Source organism: Panulirus ornatus, chromosome 12 (assembly GCF_036320965.1).
Source record: "Panulirus ornatus isolate Po-2019 chromosome 12, ASM3632096v1, whole genome shotgun sequence".
NCBI classification, from domain to species: Eukaryota; Metazoa; Arthropoda; class Malacostraca; order Decapoda; family Palinuridae; genus Panulirus; species Panulirus ornatus.
The window spans coordinates 23523063-23549975 of NC_092235.1; the positions used below are offsets into that span (position 1 = coordinate 23523063).

Below are 26913 nucleotides of genomic sequence, written 5' to 3' on the forward strand. Positions count from 1 at the left end.
TATCATACACCATTATTTCATATATATATATATATATATATATATATATATATATATATATATATATATATATATATATATATATATATATATATGTATATATATATATACACACATATATACATATATATATACATATATATATATATATATATATATATATATATATATATATATATATATATATGTGTGTGTGTGTGTGTGTATGGTTTAATATTCAATGTTCAACTTTGCTACACTGGCACTAAAGCTGCTTCTTGCCTCACCATGATTAAGGAAAGTATCAGAAAACTGTGGTGATTAAATTTCTACAGCTGACATAATCGCAATTTTCATTAATGATTACATATAAAATATTCTTATACTTAAACTGTAAGGGCATCACTTTAACACCAGAGTTTCCATGTTGAAATTTCACATAAAGGCTCATAGGACTGCTTCTACTATTTAACAAGAGGGAGACACATTTCCTCAGCCTTTTTTCTAACCTGGTCGTAAATATTATATCCATTCACATATCACAGGGTTATCAATGCCAAAGAATCATTATATTGCTAAAATAAATTAGCAATTTAGGTTAGACAAGTTTTCATGTTAGGTTCAGATGCACCTACGAACTTGTATGATCATGCTATAAGCCAATAGGCCATTACCCAACAAAAGCAGCAAGTGCATGGTGTAACAAAATGGGAGACACTCATTACTGATCATCAAAATGGAGTGTACTCTTTAGGACTGAACATTACAGCTATTTTGAAAACATTCAACATTAAAATTCAGCTGTAGGGGCTCTATTTTGTTTCTGGAGTATTTGAGTTGAAATTTTTTGGAGGATGCATAGAAACCTCTCCAGAGATAATTTTCTTGTATTTGCATAAAATTGATCCTTTTGCACTCGCTTAAACCTTCATTTTTTATCTTCTTTAAACCTTAATCATTTTGAGGGTGGGTGTAAAATTATGGGGCTAGAATAGAAACTGGGAAAAGAAATGTCTCACTCTCTCAATAATGAACAAGAAGTGCTATGATTTGTGCAAAAGTTTGACTTAAAAATTCTGATGCATACAGTGTTACCCTTAAACATCAACTTCACCTAAACTTGTAGTTCTCGTATTTATCTGACACTGTTGTGCATTCAATCAAAAAGGAAAATTCCTGTAATGAGTTCAAACAAAGAATAATTTCAGTGCTAATCATCGTAACAGACAAACTAGGAAAATTAAATTCAGTCACATGAATGTGAAACAACTGTGAGCTCTGTGGAACTACTCTATATTGTTCAAATGCTTACATACCTAATGCATTAATTGTCTTACATGCTCAAAACTTGTTCATCTGACTACATGGTAAGCCTCTAAAAGTGTGAAAATCTATGGGAAAATTATACAATGGTACTGTTATCCTAGAACAAGCACATCCTCATTTCATGTCAAGAACACTTTACTGAACTACTAATTCTCTAGGAGTAACTTCAATTGGTCCTAAAATAGCTGAGATGCTCAATGAATATAAACTACTTGACAGGTGAAGAGATAGAGGCAAGGGCAATCCATTGCATTGTAAATATGAAGTAAAACCTAACTCTATAAACCCTCTTTAATCATCTGCAAGACAGCAGTACCATTTTATGGGGCATTAAAGTGAACATAGGACTAATAATGGCATTTAGGCCTTCTTATATTATGGTAGTTTGGCAACAGAGTATCATGGCATATGGGATCTACAGGATTGGACTAAGGCTATATGTAGCTAACATCATGCGCAGTTTGGGGGGGCCAATTACAAACCTATGCATTATGCTATTGCTGTTGTGCCAGGTTGTGATATTTGGTCACTTACCGAGTTTTGTAATTCAGGAATAAATCTCAACATCGATGACATTACATTGTCGCTGTCTGCAAGCATTCTGAACTGTCATTACTTACTTTCAGGGTATGTTATTTGAATTTCTATCAACTGAATACCTTATCACCAATGCAAACTATTATCATTTTACCACTAACCAATATCTATACTTTATATCAACCAGATATTCTGAATACCTTAGTACATTAGCCTAGAAAGCTGTCTGCAGGTATGAAAAGAATCTAAATAGAGAGGGATTACTACTGGAAATCTTTGAGTACACATTTAATAATTCCAGTCCTAAAACATTAAGTTATGGAGATTCATTGAGGTAAAAAAAAAAAAAAAATACAACTGAGTCAAACAAGGGTCCCTGAGGGGAGAATTATGGAGGTGAGTATCGAAACTGTTCTACAAAGTTACACAAACACACATTATCTTTTCAAACTGTTCTACAAAGTTACACAAACACACATTATCTTTTCTTGAACACCTGTAGCATGTGTTCTAATGCTATCACTCACTGAAAGATTATACCAGTGACAGCTGTTCTTCAGTTCTACTACTGTCATCCCAAGCACTGCAGAAGTAGATGAATTAAAAGCTTTTGGTGGGGCTTATTGCTTCACCATCATGTATTACAACTTAAAAGTTTCTATTATATCACCTGCTTAGCTTTCATAGATCAGCATGTAGATGATTAAAGGCTAAGCTATCTTCTATAACGTGACTGTAAGTACTGTAATAGCATTTCATACAAATTCATAGATATACTCTGCCAAACAGCTAATGAGGTGAAAGCACCCTTGATGATTTAACTAAAACATTAAAACTGACATTACCAGTTTTGATATATCAAAAATAAAATATAATAATGCTTATGCTGCTTACAATCCAGTGACATGAGAAAACTATGTATGTTTGGTAGTTAGCTAAAGAAGTATGACTTTTTATCTCTCATTAAGCTGCCTCTCATTCGGAAGAGGGTTCATACCAAAATCATCTCCAAAGCATATGTTTACTGAACCTCTTTCTATCCATATGACTCTCTATAAAACTGATCTCCCAATCAAAACGATTTATGAAATACTCAGGGAAAGGGAATCAATTTCAATTATGATTCTGACACGTAAAAAAAGGTAGATAAGATCAAGCACAAGTGAATAAATCTGATTACATCTTAAGAGGCAAAAGTTTAAAAACTGAATTGACATTACAGCTAACGAGCTATGTTCAAGCACACAAAAGAATTATGTTATATCAGTAAGCACACATATACTTTTTATTCATAAGTACTATATGACCATATGAAAATGCCTGAATTGTTAGAACTCAACATATTTAAAATCAATTTACAATGCTAACTTTAAATAGGTTAGAACAGTCTATCTGACAGTACTGTTCTCTAACAAGCTACATCACAAGGGATTATGCTGAGCAACTGGAACTAATACCAGTAATGCTCAGCTCATGCTCACCTATTGTATTACATATATGCAGCAATAACAAAAGTATTTGGAGATTCTTTTTTTTTTTGTGGTTCTCTGGAGAAAGGTATTCAATTATAGTTGTTTTTGTCATTTGCTTACAAGCCTTTCACTGTGTAAGCAGTCATACATGCAGCTCTAACCTCTTAAAATCCCTTCTCGGCAAACAACATATTCTTACTCATGATTTATTAAACAAACTTTAAACAACAGTTAAGGGTAGATGAGATTTCAGCACCTCATGATATAATCTCAAGACCCTCGGGTCTGATCTCACTCGAGTTATAATCTCAGCACCTACGGAAGTGGCCATGACAACGTATGATGTGATCCCTGACCTAAAGATGGTGTCCCGACAGCTTCTGGTGTAACCCTAGGGCATCTGTTTTGATCTTGGGACCTTTGGGTTTGATCTCATCACATTCTTGTATTATTTCAGCACCTTCAGGTGAGATCACTTTTTAAAATGTGATCTTAGTACCTTTGGATGTTATTGTAGCACCTTTTGCTGTAAACTTAGCATAGCTGGAGTGATCTCAGCACCTCTGGGGCTGATTTCAGCCACTATGGGCCTGTTCTTAGATTTTATCAATATAATTTCAATAAAAACATATTGAGCAGAGTTATGTAAACTATTATCAGTTGTACTGTTTCTAAAACTGAGTAGCAGTCTACTTATAAAAGCTGGACTATGAAAGAAACCATAAAAGAAGCAAGTTCATTCAAAATGTATCAGCAATATCAAAAATCAGGATTTTACTAAATCTTGGATGACAGCTTACTGAAGTCACTCATCACAGATTCTTCAAAATGACTATTACTGTATTCATTTATCAATTCCAATTAAAAAATTATTAATAGTAGCTTAGCACCAATTTCATAAATTCATCCTTTTTTACTAATTATACTTCACCCTTCTGTATGTAGAAAAGTTAGGGAAACATCTTCAAAGCATTACAAATTACTAAAGCAATTAAAATTAGCTATCACAAAAGCATTAATTACCAACAATTGTAAGTCTGCTTGTTGGTATATACGAGTACAGAGTGCTCATTTCATTTGACTAATGCAACATTTCTGATGATGAAATTGCAGCGCAAATCATATACATACTATACAGAAATTACACATAATGATATTTTTTATACACAACAGCCACATACAGTGTACAGCCTTAGTACCAGTCTGTTTCTCATTTCATCAATATATATGTGAATGTGGAAGGAGAGCTTGACTTGCAAAAACAAATTATATGTATACATGTATTTGTTTGAGTGTATTTTTCATTAATCATTAATTTATAGAATTTTAGACATTATGTTTAAGATCTTAAACGTAACTTCCTGACAATCGAATCAGTGTAACATCTAGTATATTAAATTAGTTTCAGATTTTAATGCCCATGTAATATCAGTAATTTGATCTCTCATATAGACAAATCTTTGCTTGTATATGTATTTTTACATAACTGCAAATTCTTTTACCTACTTAATTTGGTACTTTTGGGTCCAGAGTTTTCAAACTGGTTTAAAGCACTTCCTTAACCAAGTAATGAAGTCATTTTTCAAATGTACAGCTTTCATGTACTTGCTCTGCACAAAAAAATAACCCATTTTAAATCAGCTGTTAATAAAATGCATTCCAAAGTTTCCTATTATCTACTTTGTTAACGAATCTGATAAAATATAATGGAAAGTAGGTTTTCGATATCACAAACTTTCTGGAAAAAGGAGAATTTCTATGAGACTCAAACAATCTGATATTTACCTAGTGTTATGAAGGTGAACTTTTAACAAAGTTTTTTGCGATTGTCAGTAATGTAGGTATCAAAGAATTAAATGTGATTTAAACAAAAAAGGTATGCTTTTAAACACATAAAAATGATGAAATAATGAAGAGCTCTGAATGAATCAACTATCAGTACGAAGGTTTCACGTGAACTAATGCACTTTGCTGGTACAGTAACTTGTTACCTGGATTATCAAGATATTTCTAAATAAAAAAACCTCACCAAAAATAATCATAGAATGGAATACTTTGAATATGAAATTTTTCTCGCATAATGTTCTACATGCCTGACTACATATATTAAATGTTCCATCTCTCAAATAATAAACAGCTGGACATGGCAGCACTGTACATTCCTATTTGCTGAAATTCTCTCATTCTCACACCTCATACATCTTCATGTATCTGTTTAAGAAGATTACCTCAATTCATGGAATATTTCATTTCCACAAAAACTACTATAATCCTTAAACATATGCAGCTGTAAGAGCAGCACATACTTTTTCCTTCTAATCTTTGCACTACTTGGGAAAATTGTTTCTGTGAGAAACTGAAATCCTCATGTATTTCACACAAACTCACCGAAGCTGTAACACTTATGTGGTTCTGAGCTTGCAGTTAGATAAAAAAAAAAAAAGTTGAAACAATAATGTAATCTAAAATGCTCATGTAGGTTAATGCAAACAAAAAATGTAATTCAAACAAATTCACAAGCAAAAATAAAAAATTTCAAGCATCATCTCAACAGTTCTGATGCTATTCTGCATAACTCTTAATATCAAATACTTCAAGCAAACCCTTGCATAATTCTAACAAATCTTCGTGTCATTACAAACTCTCACATAATTCTCCCAAATTCTTGTCAAATTCTTCTAAAGTGCCAGCAAGAAATGTCTCACTGATCAAAGAGAAAACATAAGGTGCAACCATAGATACTGATCCCAGATAGCAGTATTGCGGTCAATACTTTGCCCAAAAGTCTCACACTATCAGACCTCGGAATCTTCAAGGGAAAATAACCCTCTCTTACACCAAACATCTTCAACTCAAATAATGTTTGGAAACCAAATGAGATGCTTCATATTGTGATAGCATGTTCCTAACATCATATACATGTCCACAACAACAGGATTGTAACTTTTAAAGCAAAATTTTAAAAATGAATTCCTATGATTTCTGAAACATAGCACAATTCAGGTTTTCCTTTATATCATTCTATTTCACTGCTTACATAGCTTTAGTAACTACTCATATATTCAGAAGTAATATATCTTTTTTTCTAATATCCCTACACAGTAGATTTCAATATAGGTTTTCACACTTATTACAAAAATTTGTTGTTTCTAATCCCCTTCAATAATGATAATGCAGCATTCCCTTCCAGATCTCTGTTTCACCACCTGATCATCAATTCAAAATTTTCATTTCCATACCCACATTTTAACAGGCAAAAATGATTACCAATAACATAAACAAATCTCAAGTGGCACAAGCTTACAGATTATCTTTCTCAACAAATGATCACTATTTTCCAAATTTTGGGCAGTATTTCAATCCACCTAAGCTGTGAAGTAAGAACACAGAATATCACGATGAACTGAAAGTATTACTGCAAAAGTACAGTGAACAACCACATTGTAAGCTCATGTCAGTTGAGTTAATAATGTTATCGAAGAAGCATGTTCTTGGCATGTCTTCAAATTTGCAAAATACAGATTCATAAATTTCTCTTTTGTATAAATCTAATTTCCCTACAATGATTTATAATCCAGATTCTTGAACATTGCTATGAACTAGCTTTCCTATATTAATTCCAGTAAGTATTTACAAGTTGATTCACATTGTGTAATGCATACTTTTTTGTTTCAATAAAACGTTTCATGATGTGCAGAATCCCAAATCCAAAAACTGTAGATGCTTCGTCCTCATACAGTATATGTCCAGTTGATACACATGCACAAACACAAAATACAGAAATGAAGTTCATATAATAAATACCTGAGTTATCAACAGTTAATCTGTGTTAGGTCATGGATTCGTACACTGGTTCAATCACTTGGCTTGCATGATTCAGGCACCAGCTTCACTGTCAGATACAGTACTTGGGTTCTACATGAGCAGCAGTGACCATTTATGGGAAAGTGAAATTATTTGATCTCCTACACATTACATGGATGCATCTGGACGACCTTCTTAAAGTTTGTGTACACAGACGCTAACATTTCTTTTGTGCATTTGGACACCACCTGATTTTATTTTGCACATCTAGACATGACATACGACTTAATTTTCTTTTTCACCTATTTTCACGCAACAGCAAAGAGAATTTGTGCTCTCTGATGTTGCATCTCCTTGGGTGATATAAATCTCTTGCACCAAATATTTGCATATCGTGGTACAGTATGCTTACTGACGGTGTGTAACTACCTGAAAGTACAAATGTACAAATAACTCTCAGAGTACATTTGATTACCTGTTCACTTTCTGAAAGTGGCTTATGTTTCTTTGAATACAATTGTTTTCCATCACTCTTATCAAAGCATCATCTGCATTTTCCTATCTTCGGTATCATGCTACACCACTATTCTCTTCTCAATGATCACATCAGTTCTGTTTGTTCACCCATTTACTATTCATCATATTCTCATAAACCAACACTCTTTACATTTCCATCATACATACTTTATTCAAGTACTACTTTTATGGGTTGTTCAATATTTTCCACATTAATTTACAATTCCTAATTCAATTTCAAAATACTCATTTTCAAAGTTATATCTTTGTCATCCTTTTCCACAATTTTATGAATCTACCCAAAGTCTGCATTTTCCTCACTTATTCAGATTTTAAATGCATACACAAAAGTGGTTCATTATCTTCACAACTGCTTCAACACAGGAATTAACATCATTTGAGTTAATGATGTTTGATTTCTTGTTCATCCTTCACTTCACACCCGCAATACTTTCCTTTCACTCAATAATAACCTGATGAAGTACATGGAATATGTATTCATAATTCTACAAACAGTAAAAGGAAGATGATGACTAGGGAAAATGATGAGAGGAAATGAGAGGGGGGTGGAAGGGGGGGATAAGTAAAGGGAAAGGAGTAAATTGAGAGATTAAGGACTAAGATACAATATACTGTATATAATTGCCACTTTCTTGGCAAATGGTCAACAACAAACACTACTATGACATCATTACAGGTCCTGTACACATCACAATAATCTATGATAATATAAAAGTAATAAAATGTTCCTCTAAATACATATATATTAGGGTTACACAAGATATGGGACAATGGGCCTCTTTAAATATGATATCATTTGGGGCCCAACTTCAAATAGCAACAAAGAGCAAATCCATCTTCAATATCATATACCTCAGCGGCCATTTTCCACCTAAAATGTGTATAAGAAAACGGATCTTGGAACATCAGCCATCATTTCTAATGCTGTATATACATATAAACTGTTTGTAAGTACTTCATACACAAGACTCATCATTTGGTCTGCTATTAAAAAAAGACTTACCTTCTCTTACAGGACACTTGCACATCAACGGATTTGAGACGCAAAAAAAAAAAAGGTCTCAAAAGACTTCCTTCAAAGACTTCCCATTACCACTGCCTCATAGACAAATATGTTTACAGACCTTCAAGAACAGAAATCCCAATGTTTATCTTTATGAAAATAATCTTTATAGTTCACTTACAGAAAAGGCCTTAAACTGTAGCAAAACTCATTAATGAGCCTCATACTCAAAGAAGTACAGTAAGATAGAGTACTGTACTGACTACACTTCAAGAATAACCTTGCACTTTAGAACAAACTATCGTACCAGGTTCTTGCAGTCTAAACAAACTCAAAAAGGACTCACAGCCTAAAAAAACATGCTCAAGAAAAGTCCATCAGTCTAATCATGAAGTCAAAACTCTTGACAACCCTATCTATCAGTGATGCCCTATCTATCGGTGATGTCGAATCTCACACGAGGGTTGGACCTATGTTGGTGTGCATAGACAAAAGTGAAATCGCTCGCAAATACCTCTTAGGCATAGCATGACAGCAATTGTGAGTGTCATCAACTCGACTTGGCAAGTCTTGTGATCATGGCTCACAACAGGCAGTACAACTGGAAGCATCATAAAGGTATAACGACAACAATGTCATTATCACTCCATGGAAAAAGATCTGGAACACCTGGTGAATCAAATGGTTTGGTGTCATTTCAGATTAATCTCATTCAGCAGTGGTATGCTGCCCTTCTCTGCCAGTTATAATAATACCTCAAAAAAGATATTGGTACTTGCAAACACTCTATTGTAAAATCTGAAAAAGAACTCCATTTTCAAATAAATCCCTAAGAACAAGGATCTTTGACTCAACTGTTTTCTCACAAAGACAGAAATTAATACATGGTCTTACATACCAATGATATGATATCTTGAAGACAGTAAAAAGTAAAACGATAGTTTTATTAAAATATGTAAATGCACTGTAAGTAATTTACTTTACACTTTCAAATCGATAGTACATGTGAAGTGATACTGATCTAAATCAGCAGGTTTAAGTTAAATGATCCTTTATCTAACATGCAAACCCTTAGTACCATTAACTCCACCTCTATTAGTTGTACAAGTGATGAAATTTACAAACTGGTGTTTGGTAAGTATGGATGTATTACTGAACTCCGCCTATTTGTGGTTGGTTACTCCACAGGTGAAAAGGCACCTTCGACAAGGCTGCATTATCAATCCATGGATGAAAAGGTGTACACTCTCACCATAGAACTTCTCAATCTTAAAAGTCCATGAGCACAGCCTCAAAGCAACAGAGGCCCCATACCTGGGGGTCCCTATATACATTGAGACAGAGAGAGAGAGAGAGAGAGAGAGAGAGAGAGAGAGAGAGAGAGAGAGAGAGAGAGAGAGAGAGAGTGGTACTTAGATGTCCAAATGTGTTTTGTAAATGTTACAGTGCATTTAATATAAAAAATATATATATACCTTCCTTGAGTAAGGATCATCTTCAGTGGAGTCAATTGGTGCTTGACAACGTCTTAAACAGCTTGATGACTTCATGTTGCCCAAACTGCGCGTAAACACAGTTGTCTATGAAAGCACACATTTTTCAACACTTCTCTTTTCATGTTGCATTCATATCAACTAAAAGACTATTATCATTTTCCTTGATGTGACTTGACACTTTGCAGATGGATACAGCTGTAATGTATCACGAAAAATAACCAAGTTTCAACCATCCACCTACGACCATTTCTGTACTGGATATGGTGTGTATCATTTGATACCAAGTCTTCTTCAATCAAATACTTCTGTATCCAATGTTCTACATTTGCAATAAAGAATGCATTCTATGTCTTCCTCATATCTGAATAGTAAAGTTCCACAAGTTACATTGATCATACTCATCTGAACTTGTTTGCCAAGAACATCTTTGAGCTTTGCCTTTAAAAATAACAAACTTTAATGAATTTGAATATATATATATATATATATATATATATATATATATATATATATATATATATATATATATATATATATATATATATATATATATATATTACTTACTCCTACACTCTTAAACAGTCCAAAAATCTTTTCAGTCAGATCAGTTTTCTTATACAGCATCTCAACTGACTTTCACGAAAACCCCGCAACTCACAACGGGTCCGTTCTTCTGTCTGCTCTTCCTTGCATCTCCATTATGTAAATCTCTCACACAGGTGACAAGTGGTGGGTGTGACTTAGGAACAGATGAGGCTGTTGAGAGACGGGTCCAGCCAGTCTGATACTGTCAAGCCAACATCACAAAGTGCGTCGGCGACATCAGGCGTGCAAGAAAACTCGAAGTGTGAACCGGAGGCCGAGGTGGTGGTTGAGGAGGAGCACGACTCCAGGTCCAACTCTGGGCTGAGGTCCAGGTCTACAGGAAACTCTGGCGACATCTGGTGGAGAGGAGAGGAAGGAGGAGGAATGTTAAGACACACTCAGGAGTGAAGTTAAAAGTCCTATTTCTGATGGTTAATGACAGGGTTGGAGGAGGATGAGTATGACGGGGAAAAAGGAAAGGGATAAGAACATGGAAAAGCTTGGAGAGGAATATGAACACAAGAGAATGTAAGATAGGAAGGTTTGAGAGGAAAGAGGAGGAGGTTAGTAGGAAGAGATATGACAAACAGGTTGAAAAGAGGAAGAATTGGAAGACAGTTTGGGGACTTAAGCAACTCAAGATGACATGAGAAAGGCTGGTGGGGGAAGTAATATTGGTCTAGTGGAGACAAAAAAAAATATTATAGAAGTGGAAGAAAAGGCCGTTAAGGTACAAAGTGGCAAAAGTTTCAGAGGAACAGAAATAAAAGTTCAAGAGAAACATAGGTAAAGACATTTAAGGTGTCAGACGGATACTAAATGGAATTTCATAAAACTTAAGAGAACTTGATAATTGTATAAGAAGCCCAAAATAGACTGAAGATTACGTTCCAATAATATGAGCAGTATGTGGTGTTGTGTGATGAAGAAGACAATAACATATAATGACTGAACTGAATAGTGAGTTTCTGAATTTGTTTATAATACTTCACATGCAGAGTTATGCAGGGTGAGAGACTTTTGTTGGAAAAGCACTCGGGAAGGTGAGGGGGGAAAAGAGAAGGACAGAGGGGGAATAGTGTGTGATGAATATCTTGTATGATATTACCACCACACTGTCTATATCTGTACACTTCACAGTAAGATCAACGCTTCCTAGTGAATTAGAGCAATACAGGAAGCCTTAGAGATTTACTGCCAGTTAAATTGATGACTTAAATGAGTCTTATAATTATTCACGTACGGAAATGAAAACGGGACGTGCATGACGAAAAATGTATAGAAACTGCTTGCATTACAGAACTGAAAAAAAAAGTATAGCATGCAATACAGCATCTGTCTTATTGTAAATATTAAAGTTGATGAATGATAATGAAGGCCGAGTTCTGGCGTCTCTAAACAGACAAACTCAAAGAAATGACTTTGAAAACTTTCCAAACTCAAGATCAAATAAGTGGAAACGCATAAAAGAAAACAAATGAAATTATACAGAAAAATGATGGCTGACTGAAGCAAAACTACAGAGAGTTAAGACTCCACTTCATAGCGTCACCTTAACTCCTTTTTCTTTGCTTCACTAAGACTTAACTTATGGACTGTCGACATACCTGTAGAATGTCAGCCAAGTAGGACAGGTCTCCAAGATCATCATGTCCACCTCTGGTTGGGGTGGTCTCCACTGGCTCTGGGGAAGGTGTGGGAGTGTCCAGGACAGAGCAGCAGCCTAGAAGAGAGCCGCTGAAACTGGATGGGGTAGGGAGGGGCGTGTGGCCATGAGACTCGTCCTCCAAGAAGAAAACCGAGGGCTCTGGAGATGTTGGGGATGGGCAGGCAGGCGAGGGAGGTGTCGGGGGCGTGAAGAAGGCCTTGGCCACACTCCTAGAGCCCTTGGAACCTTTCAAGCCTTTCACTTTACTACTACTACTACTACCGCTGTGATGATGTCGGCTGCTCCTGTTTTTGTTCTCCTTTCTCGAACTGGTACTGCTTTTCTTGGCCTTTGGCACACGAGGCGAGGAGGTCTTCTTACTGCTGTTTGCCGTCTGGCGCGAGCGGTCCCCTCCTCCTCCTCCTCCTCGCTTTCTCTTGGGAGTTGGCTGGGCGGCTTTGGGTGGCGTGGAGACAGTGATACGGAGACGGGTCGACGACAGGAGCTTGACAGCTGGGCGGCGTTTGCGACGTGGCGTGATGGAGGAGGAGGAGGAGGAGGCACCACCACCAGGTGAGGGCGTGCGAGATCCACCACGAGATGATACACAGGATGGCATCAAGCGCGCCTTCTTACGTGGCCGATACTGTTGGAGGAGGAGGAGACACACAGAGTCGTCGTCGTCCCCACCAGGGAGAAAAAAAAAAGAAAAACACATGGATGTATGAGAGAGAGAGAGAGAGAGAGAGAGAGAGAGAGAGAGAGAGAGAGAGAGAGAGAGAGAGTGTGTACACAAACACCGAGCAAGAGTCCGGGCAGTGTATGTGTGTATACATGAGAGGACTTATACACAACCGGTACATGATGGAGAGCCCAGACACTGATGTACGAGGGAGGAGGTTCCACACACACACACACACACACACATACACACACACACAGAGGAAGAGCCAGACACATTGGATCTTATTCGAGGAAAGTTACAACACTGCAAAGAGGAGGGGAGGAGAGTATATTCATTGGACTGAAAAAGGATACAAAGTTAATCCTTTGGTAAGAGAGAGGGCGTCATCTGCCGGGAGGACATAAACAGTTATCCTGGTACAGTGAACTGGGGGAAGTTATCTTACTGAAGTTAAGGAAGCAAGGTAAAGTTAGGGAAGAAAGGTAAAGTTAGAGAAGCAAGGTAAAGTTAGGGAAGCAAGGTAAAGTTAGGGAAGCAAGGTAAAGTTAGGGAAGCAAGGTACTTCAGTAGAGGGTCATAGGTTATCTTAACTGCTGGAACGAGGATTATTATCTTTCATACAGTGTACAGGGAAGTTATCTTACCCCAGGTTTGAGGTACGGTATCTTAAAGCAGAATAAAGTTATCTTAATGTAGGGGATTAATTTGAAGTCCTTCAGTAAGGGGAGGAGATGGCTGTTATAATGTAGAGTAGATAAGTGTTAGTTCACCTTAAAGTTAAAGAAAACAGATTGTCTCCTGTTGGGAAATGTTATCGTACTGCAAGAGAGCGTACGGGAGCAAATACCTTTCCAAAAAAGTGAACAACATATGTTATAAATAATAACAGGACTCTACATGCTCCTTGCACAAATATAATAACTCAAATGCCTTGAATAATCTGCAGATGTTTAATGTTATCATGCATACAGATAACTAATAACTTTACCAGCATTACAGTGTGATGTAAAGACAAGCATGTGTCTTATCTCTAAGACATGAATAAACATAAATAGAAGTGACTAAAATCCCACAAAATTGTACATACCTTTGATATCATGATTGCTGGGATGTGTCTGGTCCAGAGATGTTAATTAATCAGGAACACAAAGCCACGACCCTAGGGCACAATGGTACGACCTTTTGAGCACGATGGTACGACCTTTTGAGCACGATGGTATGGCCTTTTGAGCACGATGGTAGGACCTTTTGAGCACTATGGTACGACCTTTTGAGCACTATGGTACGACCTTTGAGCACGATGGTACGACCTTTTGAGCACGATGGTACGACCTTTTGAGCATGATGGTACGACCTTTGAGGCACGATGGTACGACCTTTTGAGCACGATGGTACGACCTTTTGAGCACGATGGTATGACCTTTTGAGCACGATGGTACGACCTTTTGAGCACGATGGTACGACCTTTTGAGCACGATGGTACGACCTTTTGAGCACGATGGTACGACCTTTTGAGCATGATGGTGCGACCTTTGGGGCACGATGGTACGACCTTTTGATCACGATGGTACGACCCTTGAGCACGACGGTACGACCTTTGGGCACACCATACGATCTTTCAGCACCACGGTACGACCCGGAAGTATGATAGCCTGGCATCAAACCTGACTGCTATTATACCCAAGGGTCGTACCGTCGTGCTCCAGGGTCGTACCGTCGTGCTCGAGGGTCGTACCGTCGTGCTCAAGGGTCGTAACGTCGTGCTCAAGGGTCGTACCGTCGTGCTCGAGGGTCGTACCATTTTGTTTACGAAATTATTTGTTATCAATTTGTTATACGTCCATTAAGACATAGTCATATTGAGAGTTTACGAAATTATTTTTACTGTTATACGTCCACTAAAACATTTCATTTGTAGATGGCTAATCAAACACTGAGAGACGAGCAGAAACGCCTGGATTTAATTTAAATATTATGGTCGCATTAAAGAGGACAGGAGTGGACATAGACTAAAATATTATCATATATCTCGACCTCAAGAGGATAATTAGATAAAGTTTTCATAAGTTCCATGATTTTCATATTCGCTATTTCCCGCATTAGCGAGGGAGCGTTAAGAACAGAGGGTCTGAGTCGTGGCACGACGAACCAATGGCGACGCTCCCTCTCCGTGACGTCACAGTGTAAACAAACCCCCCCCCCCCCTTGTTCTTTGGCAGCCATGATGGTATGATCCATATGTGCCTCCCCCTCCCCCCCCCTTCACCATCACCCCCCCCCCCTGCTTCCCAAAATGGACTGCGCAAAACACCTTTGTTTACGTGTCATTTATAGAAGATACGAGAATACTGAGACAAAGGCAGATTAGATAGATATCATTTTTAAGAGTTCTCAAATGTCTGGGAATTTGAAGGCCATGTAAATAGAGAAACACACGAAGAAAGTTCGAGACTATTGTATTATATGTAGATTTTGTACACCAGTCTAACTTATGTACCCCATTTTCTTTCCTTTCTCGTAGTTTCTCATTCTAAGCTTCCTCAACGGATCTAATTAATCGTTTGAAGACTTCAATCCTCTTAACCTGCTAAATTAAACTATCCACCATTGATATTTTCCTGCCATCTATCCTCCTTCTTGTTCGCCACCCTTGACCCATCCATCACTATCCTTCCTATCCATTCTCCCTCTATGTACATCCAACCCACACATCTACCTTTTCCAAGATCCATCACATGCGCCAAATGGGAAAAGACATGTCCTGGAATGAACATCTGGAAGTCATGTGAATTTACCTACGTAATTCAGTCCCTTCTATGAAAGTCATGTGTTTCCTTATTATATATAGGAAATAGACAGGTCTGTTGAAATTCATATTCCTCCTCTTATTACAACACGGCTGAGTCTGTACAGTAGTGTAACTGATAAATATTTAAATTTAAAGAAGAAAAAAAAGAAATACTCTTTGCGAGAAGACTCTCTCTCTCTCTCTCTCTCTCTCTCTCTCTCTCTCTCTCTCTCTCTCTCTCTCTCTCTCTCTCTCTCTCATGCATTATGCTGGGGAGATATGTTGTCACATGATGAGTATGATGGTCTGGTCTTTGATCCAAGGCCAGACCATCATACCCAAGGGTCGTACCGTCTTGCTCAAGGGTCGTACCGTCGTGCTCAAGGATCGTACCGTCATGCTCAAGTCGTACCGTCGTGCTCAAGTCGTACCGTCGTGCTCAAGGGTCATACCGTCGTGCTCAAGGGTCCGTACCGTCGTGCTCAAGGATCGTACCGTCAAAACGGTACGGCAGTGATGACCCGCACACGCAACCTCAGATCAACAAGTCAAGTATAGCCAAACTTACATATAATGACCCATTAAGACAACTTAACCCCTCCCCTCCCTCAAACCCTTCAGTGACCTCCCAGTGGGATACATAATGACCCCCAGACTGTTATGTCTGTGGGTAACAAACACCTTAACAACCACAGCACCTAAATGGACCCCAAACGCGTACCATCAACAGTAACATTAATGTCAAGAACAACGAGTAATTACGGGCTGGAGTGGCTCTCCGTACTGCCCAAACTTGCTAGCCTGGAAATGACACCCCCAGGAGTCTTTGCGTAATCATCAAATTGGTCGTTCCCATTACACAACCTTGAGTGTTTACCTTATAGTCCCAGAGGAGTTGGAGTGGAACCTCCAGTTACAACTTTATAATCCTGGAATGGACGTCTGGAAGTTCATATCTTTCCTGTTATGGAACTGGTGCTCCAGAGTGCCACAAGTAAACTAACCCTCATGTGCTAACTGTCTTTACAACCTTGGAACTTGACCTCCTGGAAGACCTACCATAGGTTGTAATTGCTTTACAACCCTGGACCTTGACCTCCTGGAAGACCTACCATAGGTTGTAATTGCTTTACAACCCCTGGAACTTGACCTCCTGGAAGACCTACCATAGGTTGTAGTTATTTTTACAACCTTGGAACTTGACCTCCTGGAAGACCTACCATAGGTTCTAACTGTCTTACAACCCTGGAACTTGACCTGCTAGAAGACCTAACTCAAGTGGTCCTTATATGTCTTTCAACCCTGGAACTGACCTCCTGGAACACTATGTTTAAGCTGTAGTTGAAGTACAACCCTGGAACTGACCTCCTGGAAGATGTAACCTGCTGGAAGACCTACCTTACTCTACATCTCCTTTCCGACCCTGGAACTTCTGGAACTAACCTGCTGGAAGACCTACCTTACACTACATCTCCTTTCCGACCCTGGACCTGCTGGAACTAACCTGCTGGAAGACTTACCCTGCCTTAAACACCTCCTGGAACTATAATGCCTCTGGAAGACCCCCCTCCCTTACCTTATAGTCTGGATACTCCTGCATATGGAGGAGCCTCAGTCTCTCTGCCTCGTCGATGTAAGGCTGCCGCTCGACCGATGACAAGGTCTTCCAACGTTTGCCCAGACGTTTGGAAATCTCGGCATTATGCATGTCTGGGTGGCGCTGTACGATCTTCCTCCGTTCCAGCTGGGACCACACCATGAAGGCGTTCATCGGCCTCTTGATGTGGTTCACTGGATGCTTTTTCGTCTGGAAAGAAAGGAGGAAGAGAACGGAAGAACCCTGATTAGAATGGGTGGTCAAAATAAACCGTGTGAGTTTTCTAAGGGGAGATGCCATGTGTATCAAAGACTAGAACTGGAAAGGGGAGAGGATTGACCAACTGGAACCAAAGATGAAGGTTGCTGTAGCCACCAAGTTCAAGAGGCATCTCTTAACTCTCTCTCTCTCTCTCTCTCTCTCTCTCTCTCTCTCTCTCTCTCTCTCTCTCTCTCTCTAAGCACCACCACCAAAGTGTCTCCTATTCACTCGATAAGACCTTCCCCAAAACCTATTATTTCCTCAGCCTTCCAGTCTTTCTCGCTTCATCTGAAGGACATACTTGACATCCAACCCTTCACCTGACCTGTGGGTTTGCCCCTTGGCTTCCAGACTTTCCCCAGGTCTTTAAGTCCCCCCTTGACCTTATCTCCCTTAAGCCCTATGTCACTTTGACCTTATTTCCCTTACGATCTGTGTCGACCTTATCTCCTTAACAGATATGTCCCCCCCTTGACCTTATCTCCCTTAACAGCTGTGTCCTCTTGACCTTATCTTCCCTAAACCTCTATGTCCCCTTGACCTTCAAGCTGCTTCCCTCGCCCCCCACCTGGTCTCTGAGGGGCTTCCTGACCTCCCCTTCAGGTCACGTTCCCGTTGACCTGGGCTCCGGCACAGGTCGCGGTCAACCTCACCTTCTCCAGATAAAGACACGGGAAATATTGTGCTCCTAAGCCGCGTCACCAGGGGTCGTCACACGCGTCACCAGGGGTCGTCACACGCGTCACCAGGGGTCGTCACACGCGCCACCAGGGGTCGTCACACGCGATTTATTGCAACAGAGAGAGAGAGAGAGAGAGACCCACCCAACCAATTTGTTGAGCACAGGACGTCTCTCTCTCTCTCTCTCTCTCTCTCTCTCTCTCTCTCTCTCTCTCTCTCTCTCTCTCTGTTGCAACACACACACACACACACACCTCCATCTGCCAATACATCGTGAGAACTGCATGTGAGAGAGCCCCGTGTGTGTGTGTGTGTGTGTGTGTGTGTGTGTGTGTGTGTGTGTGTGTGTGTGTGTGTGGAGGGGGGAGTCGACCCCTCCGCGTCTTGGTTGTACACAACCACCGTGTCTACAACTTTCAGCAGCGTGGGGGTCTGGCTAGGCAGGTAGCCAGGTAGAGATGGGAGGTTTGCATACGTCACCTATGACCTCTCCTGACTTGACTGACCTTGTCTCAGGTCATGTGGATTATGTACACTTGTAAGCCACACCTTCCTTCCCCTTCTCCCCCTTCCCCCCCACCCCACTTAGCATCTTGGGTCACCTAGATTCCTAATTTATTGGGCTGCGGTACGACCCTTGAGCACGACGATACGACCCCTTGAGCACGATGGTACGACCCCTTGAGCATGACGGTATGACCCTTGAGCACGATGGTACGACCCCTTGGGCACGACGGTACGACCCCTTGAGCAAGACGGTACGACCCTTGAACACGTCACGGGTCGTACCGTTGCACTCAAGGGTCGTACCTTTGTACTCAAAGGTCATACCTTTGTACTCCAGGGTCGTACTATCGTACTCAAGGGTCGTAACATCGTACTCAAGGGTCATACCTTTGCACTCCAGGGTCGTAACATCGTACTCAAGGGTCGTAACATCGTACTCAAGGTTCATACCTTTGTACATCGTACTCAAGGGTCGTAACATCGTACTCAAGGGTCGTAACATCGTACTCAAGGTTCATACCTTTGTACTCAAAGGTCGTACCATCGTACTCAAGGGTCGTACCATCGTACTCAAGGTTTATACCTTTATACTAGAGGGTCGTACCATTGGTGCTCAAAGGCTTCATATCACTGAACACAATCCAGAGTACAAACCCATATTTACGTAACCACACATGAGAGAGAAACACTAGAATACGTGACATTTCATAACAACAATACTTCACAACAATGAATTGTTGTTGTGGCTTCCCCATACCCTAAGTGACCCCCCAACTTTGACCCTTGACCTGAAAACGACGACGAAGCAAAACACACTTATTCTGTATCTTAACAAAGGTTATTTATCGCTTGAACCCAATGTCGTATTTACATTCTTCCCATATATCTATCTGTCTATCTACATATCTATCTATCTATATATATATATATATATATATATATATATATATATATATAATATATATATATATATATATATATATATATATATATATATATATATATATATATATATATATATATATATATATACGTTTAAATCTTAATTCTATAGCACAAAATTGTGCCATAGAAATTATGATGGCAGCTGCCAGCCATAAGTGTCACAATGTTGATATAATGCCACTAGATGTGGCCCTAACAAGCCCTATCGCTTATACCCGAGAGAGAGAGAGAGAGAGAGAGAGAGAGAGAGAGAGAGAGAGAGAGAGAGAGAGAGAGAGAGAGAGAGTTCTTGGCTCATTTTAATATAATCATTTTTTTATGATCATTCTTCATTGTATGAGCTTTTATTTTGCCTTCTCATTATTGTCTTTCACAAACTTTAATATTTCTCTGTGATTGAGGATATATATATATATATATATATATATATATATATATATATATATATATATATATATATATATATATATATATTAAAGTGTAATTTTCTGATTAGCATTATTTAGTAACAGCAAAGTGCATGCCAGACTCACATTTCTTTCTGTTATTTATGGTATACTATTGTGTATATCATATATTTTACTGTTCAGTAAACATTTCATTGTTTTATCTCCCACAGTTGTTATTTATTCTACTAACAAACTGAAAATATGTATAGATAATATATGGCTCTCTTATAGCAACGTATATATATATATATATATATATATATATATATATATATACAGACGAGAAGGACCAAGGCAAAGAAATAATAAAAAAGTAATCCAAACTCGAAAGGGAATTTTGATTAGATAAAAAGTGTATGAGCTTAGGAAGGAAATGAATTGAAGCCGATCACATTCACACCAGTGAGAAATGTTCTTCAAGACAGTATATGAACGAAGCAGATGAAGCAAAGGTGATAAAATAGAACACTTAAAAAGAGAGGGAAGGCCGTAATTGAACAGCCATCATTAGCATAAGTGGGAAGCAAAGGTCATTGGTCGAAGGATGACCGAGAGAAAGGAATATAGAAGGAGACAGAATAGATCCTTGTGGGTCAAACCACTTGTTAACAAGATAGAAAAAATGGTACTCTAGGAATAGACACAGCTGAAGTCTCCCTGGAAAGAAAACTGGAAGTTGGACCACAGAAGAAAAAGTGGGAATAAAAACATAGATTAGAAAAGACGAAATCTGAAATCTATACCAAACCTGCAATGAGGTTTCAAAATATCAAAAAGGACGACATAAAATTCTCTTAAAAGTCCCTTGTTGGAGAGGAAAGACTTCACTGGGGCCGTATGCATAAAACCTCTCAGAATGCTTAAGTATGCTTAACCCCAAAGAATCTTACTTAACTTTAAGAATTTTGCTAAGCATGTTTCTGAAAGTTGCCCTACGCTTGAATATTTGCTTAGCAGACGACAAATATTTTGACCCAAACTGCATTTCATACTTCTTAAATCTTTTGCTTAAGTTTTGTTAAGCATCATGCTTAGTCCTTTTCTGTGTGGCACTTAGGTCACTTGCTCAGCTAAGCATAAAAATAAGCAGAAATCTAAGAATTTTTCTGCATACGGCCCCTGCAGACGTCAAGGAAAGTCAATGACATCATGATGTTTGTATTCCCTTGTATTTCTTGAGCTACAAGACTCTCATGATATGGATCATGGGGGAACCCAACACCCCCATCTCTTGCTAATGGACTGATCCAGCTGACTAGGAAGGGTACATGGGTCATCAAACACAGGTAAAAAAAAAAAAGCAACTAGAAAGCAAAGGTTCAAAGCAGAGAAGAAAGCTCCTTTAAAAGTATCAAGGAAGTCATTATTTTTCGGACGTCTTCTTGCATCGACGAGAGAGAGAGAGAGAGAGAGAGAGAGAGAGAGAGAGAGAGAGAGAGAGAGAGAGAGAGAGAGAGAGAGAGAGAGAGAGAGGGAACGAGACAGCCACAGTGTGACATTTCAAGAGATGGACGAAGTGCTATTGATCAAGACATAGAAGAGATGATGAGAAGTTTTGACACAGTCTTGGCTATGGACTCTAACACTATACACAGTGGTGTTGGAACTCATGATTATTACATTAATAGACATACCTCAAGGATATAGAGGTTCACAGATCCAATTGAAATTGGGGGGAAATTCTCCACCACTCCACAAAACCACAGCCATCACCTGCCCCACGTCCGAACCACATATGATCATAGATGAACAAAGATGAACCAAATAAACACAAATACAAATAGAAATACTCCATATGCATCAAATAAAAACCCTCCATATTTATCCCAATGTTTACAGGCATTTTCTCCTTAATTATGTAGATTATTACCTACTAGTCTTATCAAACTATATGTTTCTAATCTACTCCACTATCATAATCTAGAAAGGAGCTATGGGGTCTGTTGTACACAACCTCCCTACACGAAACAGGGTTTCTGATCTCACACTATCACAACACAGACTCGAACGAACGGACCACCACCACCCCAATGGTCTGTTGAGCTTCGAACTCCCTGTAGACCCTCTATATAATCAACCCCCCCCCCTTTATGACCCCCCCCCCCTACAGCTACATGAACAATACTCTAATGGAAGGTCAAGTTAGAATATATCACTTATACACTATGTCTCTCTGAAGTGCTGTAGATAGCGTTCAAAAGGAGGATATAGAAGACGGGAAGGGGGGGGTTCGGTCAAAATATATATAGAAGACGAGGACCAGGTGATCCAGGGGGGGGGGGGTGTTCGGTCAAAATATATATAGAAGACGAGGACCAGGTGATCCAGGAGGGGGTCGGTCAAAATATATATATATAGAAGACGAAGACCAGGTCATAATATGTAGAAGATAGTTACAAGACGAGGAGCAGGTGATCCAACAGAAGGGAGAGGGTCGAGTGTGTGTGTGTGTGTGTGTGTGTGTGTGTGTGTGTGTGTTGTGATCGAGGATCGAGAACACGAGGACAAGGGTTGATGAGTGGCGTTACATAGGTGATAACAGGTCTTGTGGTGCACTGTTATCAGTGAACACACGTACACACACACACACACACACACACACACACATACACACATACACACACATACACCTGTCGACAGAGAAACAACTTAGGAGAAGATACAGACTGTCTTCTGGTAATATATATATATATATATATATATATATATATATATATATATATATATATATATATATATATGAGTGCTTCATCAAAACCAGTCTCCTGTGGTTTCATTAACTTTCACATGAGGTTATAATTACATATGCTGATTATAACCCCTTCCCCACAACCCACAACCTCTTCTCTTAATAACCCAGGCTGGGTAATATACTTCTCTACCATCCACTAATGACACGAAGGTCTGAAAGTCGTGCATGCAATTAGTGGCGTAATTAAACCTTGGATTAATGACATGTGTTTATATATCTCTAAGAACTTTATATATATATAAATGAGTTGATACAGTCTGTATAGTTTATATAGCCAAAGAGTATAGTTATATAGTTAATATATAGTTTATATAGCTACTATACTTTATATAGATCTTGATGTAATTTATATAATCAATATAGTTCAGAGTTAATGTAGTTTATATAATTAGTATAATTTATATAGTTTTTTATACTCAATTTGTTTTTCTCGAGTGTAATAAAACATCTTTATTCTTAAGGGAAATTTACCCATTCTCGACTCTAATACCTCTAGTTACCTTCTCCCCTTTTACCCATTTGCCCACAGGGAATGAGGTAAATCCCACGAAATCCCTGCCATTCCCACGCCCACCCACCCCTGCCTATTCTCAAGATCTGAAATCCCTCACACCCTCTCATAAATCCTACACAGCGTAATCCCCCATCCCATTTCTTCCTCTCTCTCTCTCTCTCTCTCTCTCTCTCTCTCTCTCTCTCTCTCTCTCTCTCTCTCTCTCCCTTCAATCACCATTAATTCTTATCTATTCCCTAAACCCCTCCCCCTCCCCCCCATCACCCACCATGGGAAACAAGAGACGCATCTTCCTGCGTCGAACAGCTAAATTTACAATTCTGTTTCCATACTACGAAAATAAAAACAAAAATAATATCACACAAACACATAAAACCTACGACAAAAAAAAGGCACAAAAATCACAAGCGAAAAGACACAAAACTCTCACATAAAAGCCCCCAGTAAACATGAGAAACCCACAATCACATAAAACCTTCACAAAAGATATAAAAAACTATCTTAAAACTTTCACACAGACACACACACACACACACACACACACACACACACACACACACACACACACGCACACACGCACACACAGACACACACACACACACACACACAAAACATAAGGACTCGAAATCCCACAAAACCCCAGACACACAAATCTTAACTCCAACGAAAATCAACGGTCGAATCCTTTTACCTTCGGCCATAAACATAACAAGGCCCCATAGGACGTAATCGTTGCTCCCAAGTCGTTTAGATTACACGATCCCCTTTAAAGAGATCTCAACCAGTATCTTAGGATTCGATCCTTTTTTAAGAGATCTAAACCCATATTATAGGATCCGATCCTCTTTCTTTGTGGGATCTAACCCCATACCTTTGGATCTGATCCTCTATTTTTTGTGATTTTTAAACTCATATCTTAGGATCCCATCCTCTATTTTCTTGAGATCTAAAGCCATATCTAAGGATCCGATCCCATTTGAGAGACCTAAACCTATATCACAAGATCCGATCCTCTTCTTATTCTTATGAGATTTAATCCTATACCTTAGGATCCGATTCCTCTCCAAAGGGGTTCCAATCCCTTTTCTTTTTCTGCCCACGCAAGCAGCGCTCCTTTTTTCTACCCCGCAGCTCTGGTTTTTTCCCGCCTCCTCAGCACAGGAGGGAAAATATTGGCCTTCAGAACAATTGGCTGTACGACCTTGATATCTTTCTTTTTTTTAAAATATCTTTAAATATATCTTTTTTTCTTTTTTTTTAATATATATCTTTTTTTTCATCTCTAAGGGAGAGAAAGGTATAATTCGTTGTAATTACCTCTCGCTTCAATCTCATTGTTCGTACAATGAGTTGCGTTAGGAGCGACGTCTGTTCGTTCATGATGGGTTGTATCTTCAGCCATTTACGAAGGTCAGGTGGTTGTTAAATACTTAAATTATATTTCACAAGTTTAAAATTAAATATGGCTTTAATAATTCTCTCTCTCTCTCTCTCTCTCTCTCTCTCTCTCTCTCTCTCTCTCTCTCTCTCTCTCTCTCTCTCTCTCTCTCTCTCTCTCTCTCCCCGGCAAAGAACAAGAGAGGAAGTCTTGCCTACATTTTTTTTTTTTTTTACACAATAAAGAATAAGTTATGAGAGTACGTTTGTTGTTGTTGTTGTTGTTGTTGTTGTTGTTGTTGTTGTGTGTGTGTGTGTGTGTGTGTGTGTGTGTGTGTGTGTGTGTGAAATTTGTTCCTTTGTGTGCGATTCTTTTTTTATCAATAGTTTCGCTCTGTGTTTCTCTCTCTCTCTCTCTCTCTCTCTCTCTCTCTCTCTCTCTCTCTCTCTCTCTCTCTCTCTCTCTCTCTCTCAGCATTCCCCCATCACCCCCATTTCTCCCCCCTCTCTTACCCCCCCCCCTTACCTCTGACAAACACAGATCGTGACAAAACAAAAAAAGAAAAAAAAAATTACATGTTGGGAGGTACAAAGAGCCTAACCCTCCCCCCTCCCTCCCTCTACAGAGAGAGAGAGAGAGAGAGAGAGAGAGAGAGAGAGAGAGAGAGAGAGAGAGAGAGAGAGAGAGAGAGAGAGAGAGACCCTTTGCAAACCCTCGTGTTTTTTTGTTTTTGTTTTTTGTTTTGTCTGTTGTTTGTTGGAATTCCCCGAAAACTTTCACAAAAATACAAATGGATCGTGCCACAGGAAAACCTCGTTTGTTCGGACACCTTCCCTCAACCGGACAACCCTCCCTTAACCGGACACTCTAGTGTTATTAGTCCACTACAACCACCTCACTCCGGTTAAGTGTAGATATACACCCTTCCTTAACCGAACATCCTTACCTTATAGCTCTCTACAATTACCGAAATGCTTTTAAAAGTGGAGATATACACCACCTATTAACCGGATATACCCTCTTTTAAAAGTGGAGATATACACCACCTATTAACCGGATACACCCTCTTTTAAAAGTGGAGATATACAACACCTATTAACCGGATACACCCTCTTTTAAAAGTGGAGATATACACCACCTATTAACCGGATATACCCCTGTTTAACCGGAACATTCCATATTACAGGCTATCTACAATCACTGGTGTCCGGTATACATAAGTCCCCGGATGTTCAAGACAAAATAAATCCGGAAACTTCTCTGATTTCTTCTCTCACACTTACAGAATAAATTCCCTTAATAGAGAAAGAACAAATTGTGTTTACCATCTTTGGAACGGCAAGTCTACACGTATTGCTCTCTTTTGCCAAGTTATTTTCTTTTCTTCTTCTTGTTATCCGGAAGGGAATAGTTAGGTGAGGGGGGGGTGGTGTGGGTTCGTTCTCTCTCTCTCTCTCTCTCTCTCTCTCTCTCTCTCTCTCTCTCTCTCTCTCTCTCTCTCTCTCTCCAGAGCGAGGAGAACAAGAGGCACTGGTATGTGGATTTTCTAACTACATCTCCTTGAGAGGTACGTGTGTATATGACGGTGTGGAAGCGCGTAACCAACATTCTATGAAGGGAACGACTTAACAGATGGTTGACCTTAACTGCTGTCGACGTGAATAGATGGCACAAATAATAACTGTGGAGTAAAAGGAGGCCAGATGAGCGAGAGATAAAAAGGTATATGAAAAGGAATAAATAAAAGGCTTGAGAATGTAGATATAAAAGGCCAGCTGAATATATATATAAGAAAGGATATATATATATATATATATATATATATATATATATATATATATATATATATATATATATATATATATATATATATACATAAATCATTAATGCTTCTATCTACACACACACACACACACACACACACACACACACACACACATACAGACACATACATTCATATATACAGACA

General features: G+C 38.8%; 1 protein-coding gene across 3 annotated transcripts in view; it reads right to left on the reverse strand.

The window, feature by feature from the left end:
• Positions 1-211: 211 nt before the first annotated feature.
• The window catches only part of LOC139751864 (uncharacterized), a 160160-nt gene continuing 133458 nt past the window's right edge, over positions 212-26913 (reverse strand). For all 3 annotated transcript variants that reach the window (XM_071667505.1, XM_071667507.1, XM_071667506.1), the window contains 3 exons: positions 17437-17667; positions 12347-13033; positions 212-11095 (listed from right to left, as the gene is read on the reverse strand). In XM_071667505.1, the coding sequence (XP_071523606.1) occupies positions 10895-11095; positions 12347-13033; positions 17437-17667 (1119 nt within the window). In that variant the 3' untranslated portion in view covers positions 212-10894. The remainder of the gene's footprint in view (positions 11096-12346; positions 13034-17436; positions 17668-26913) is intronic.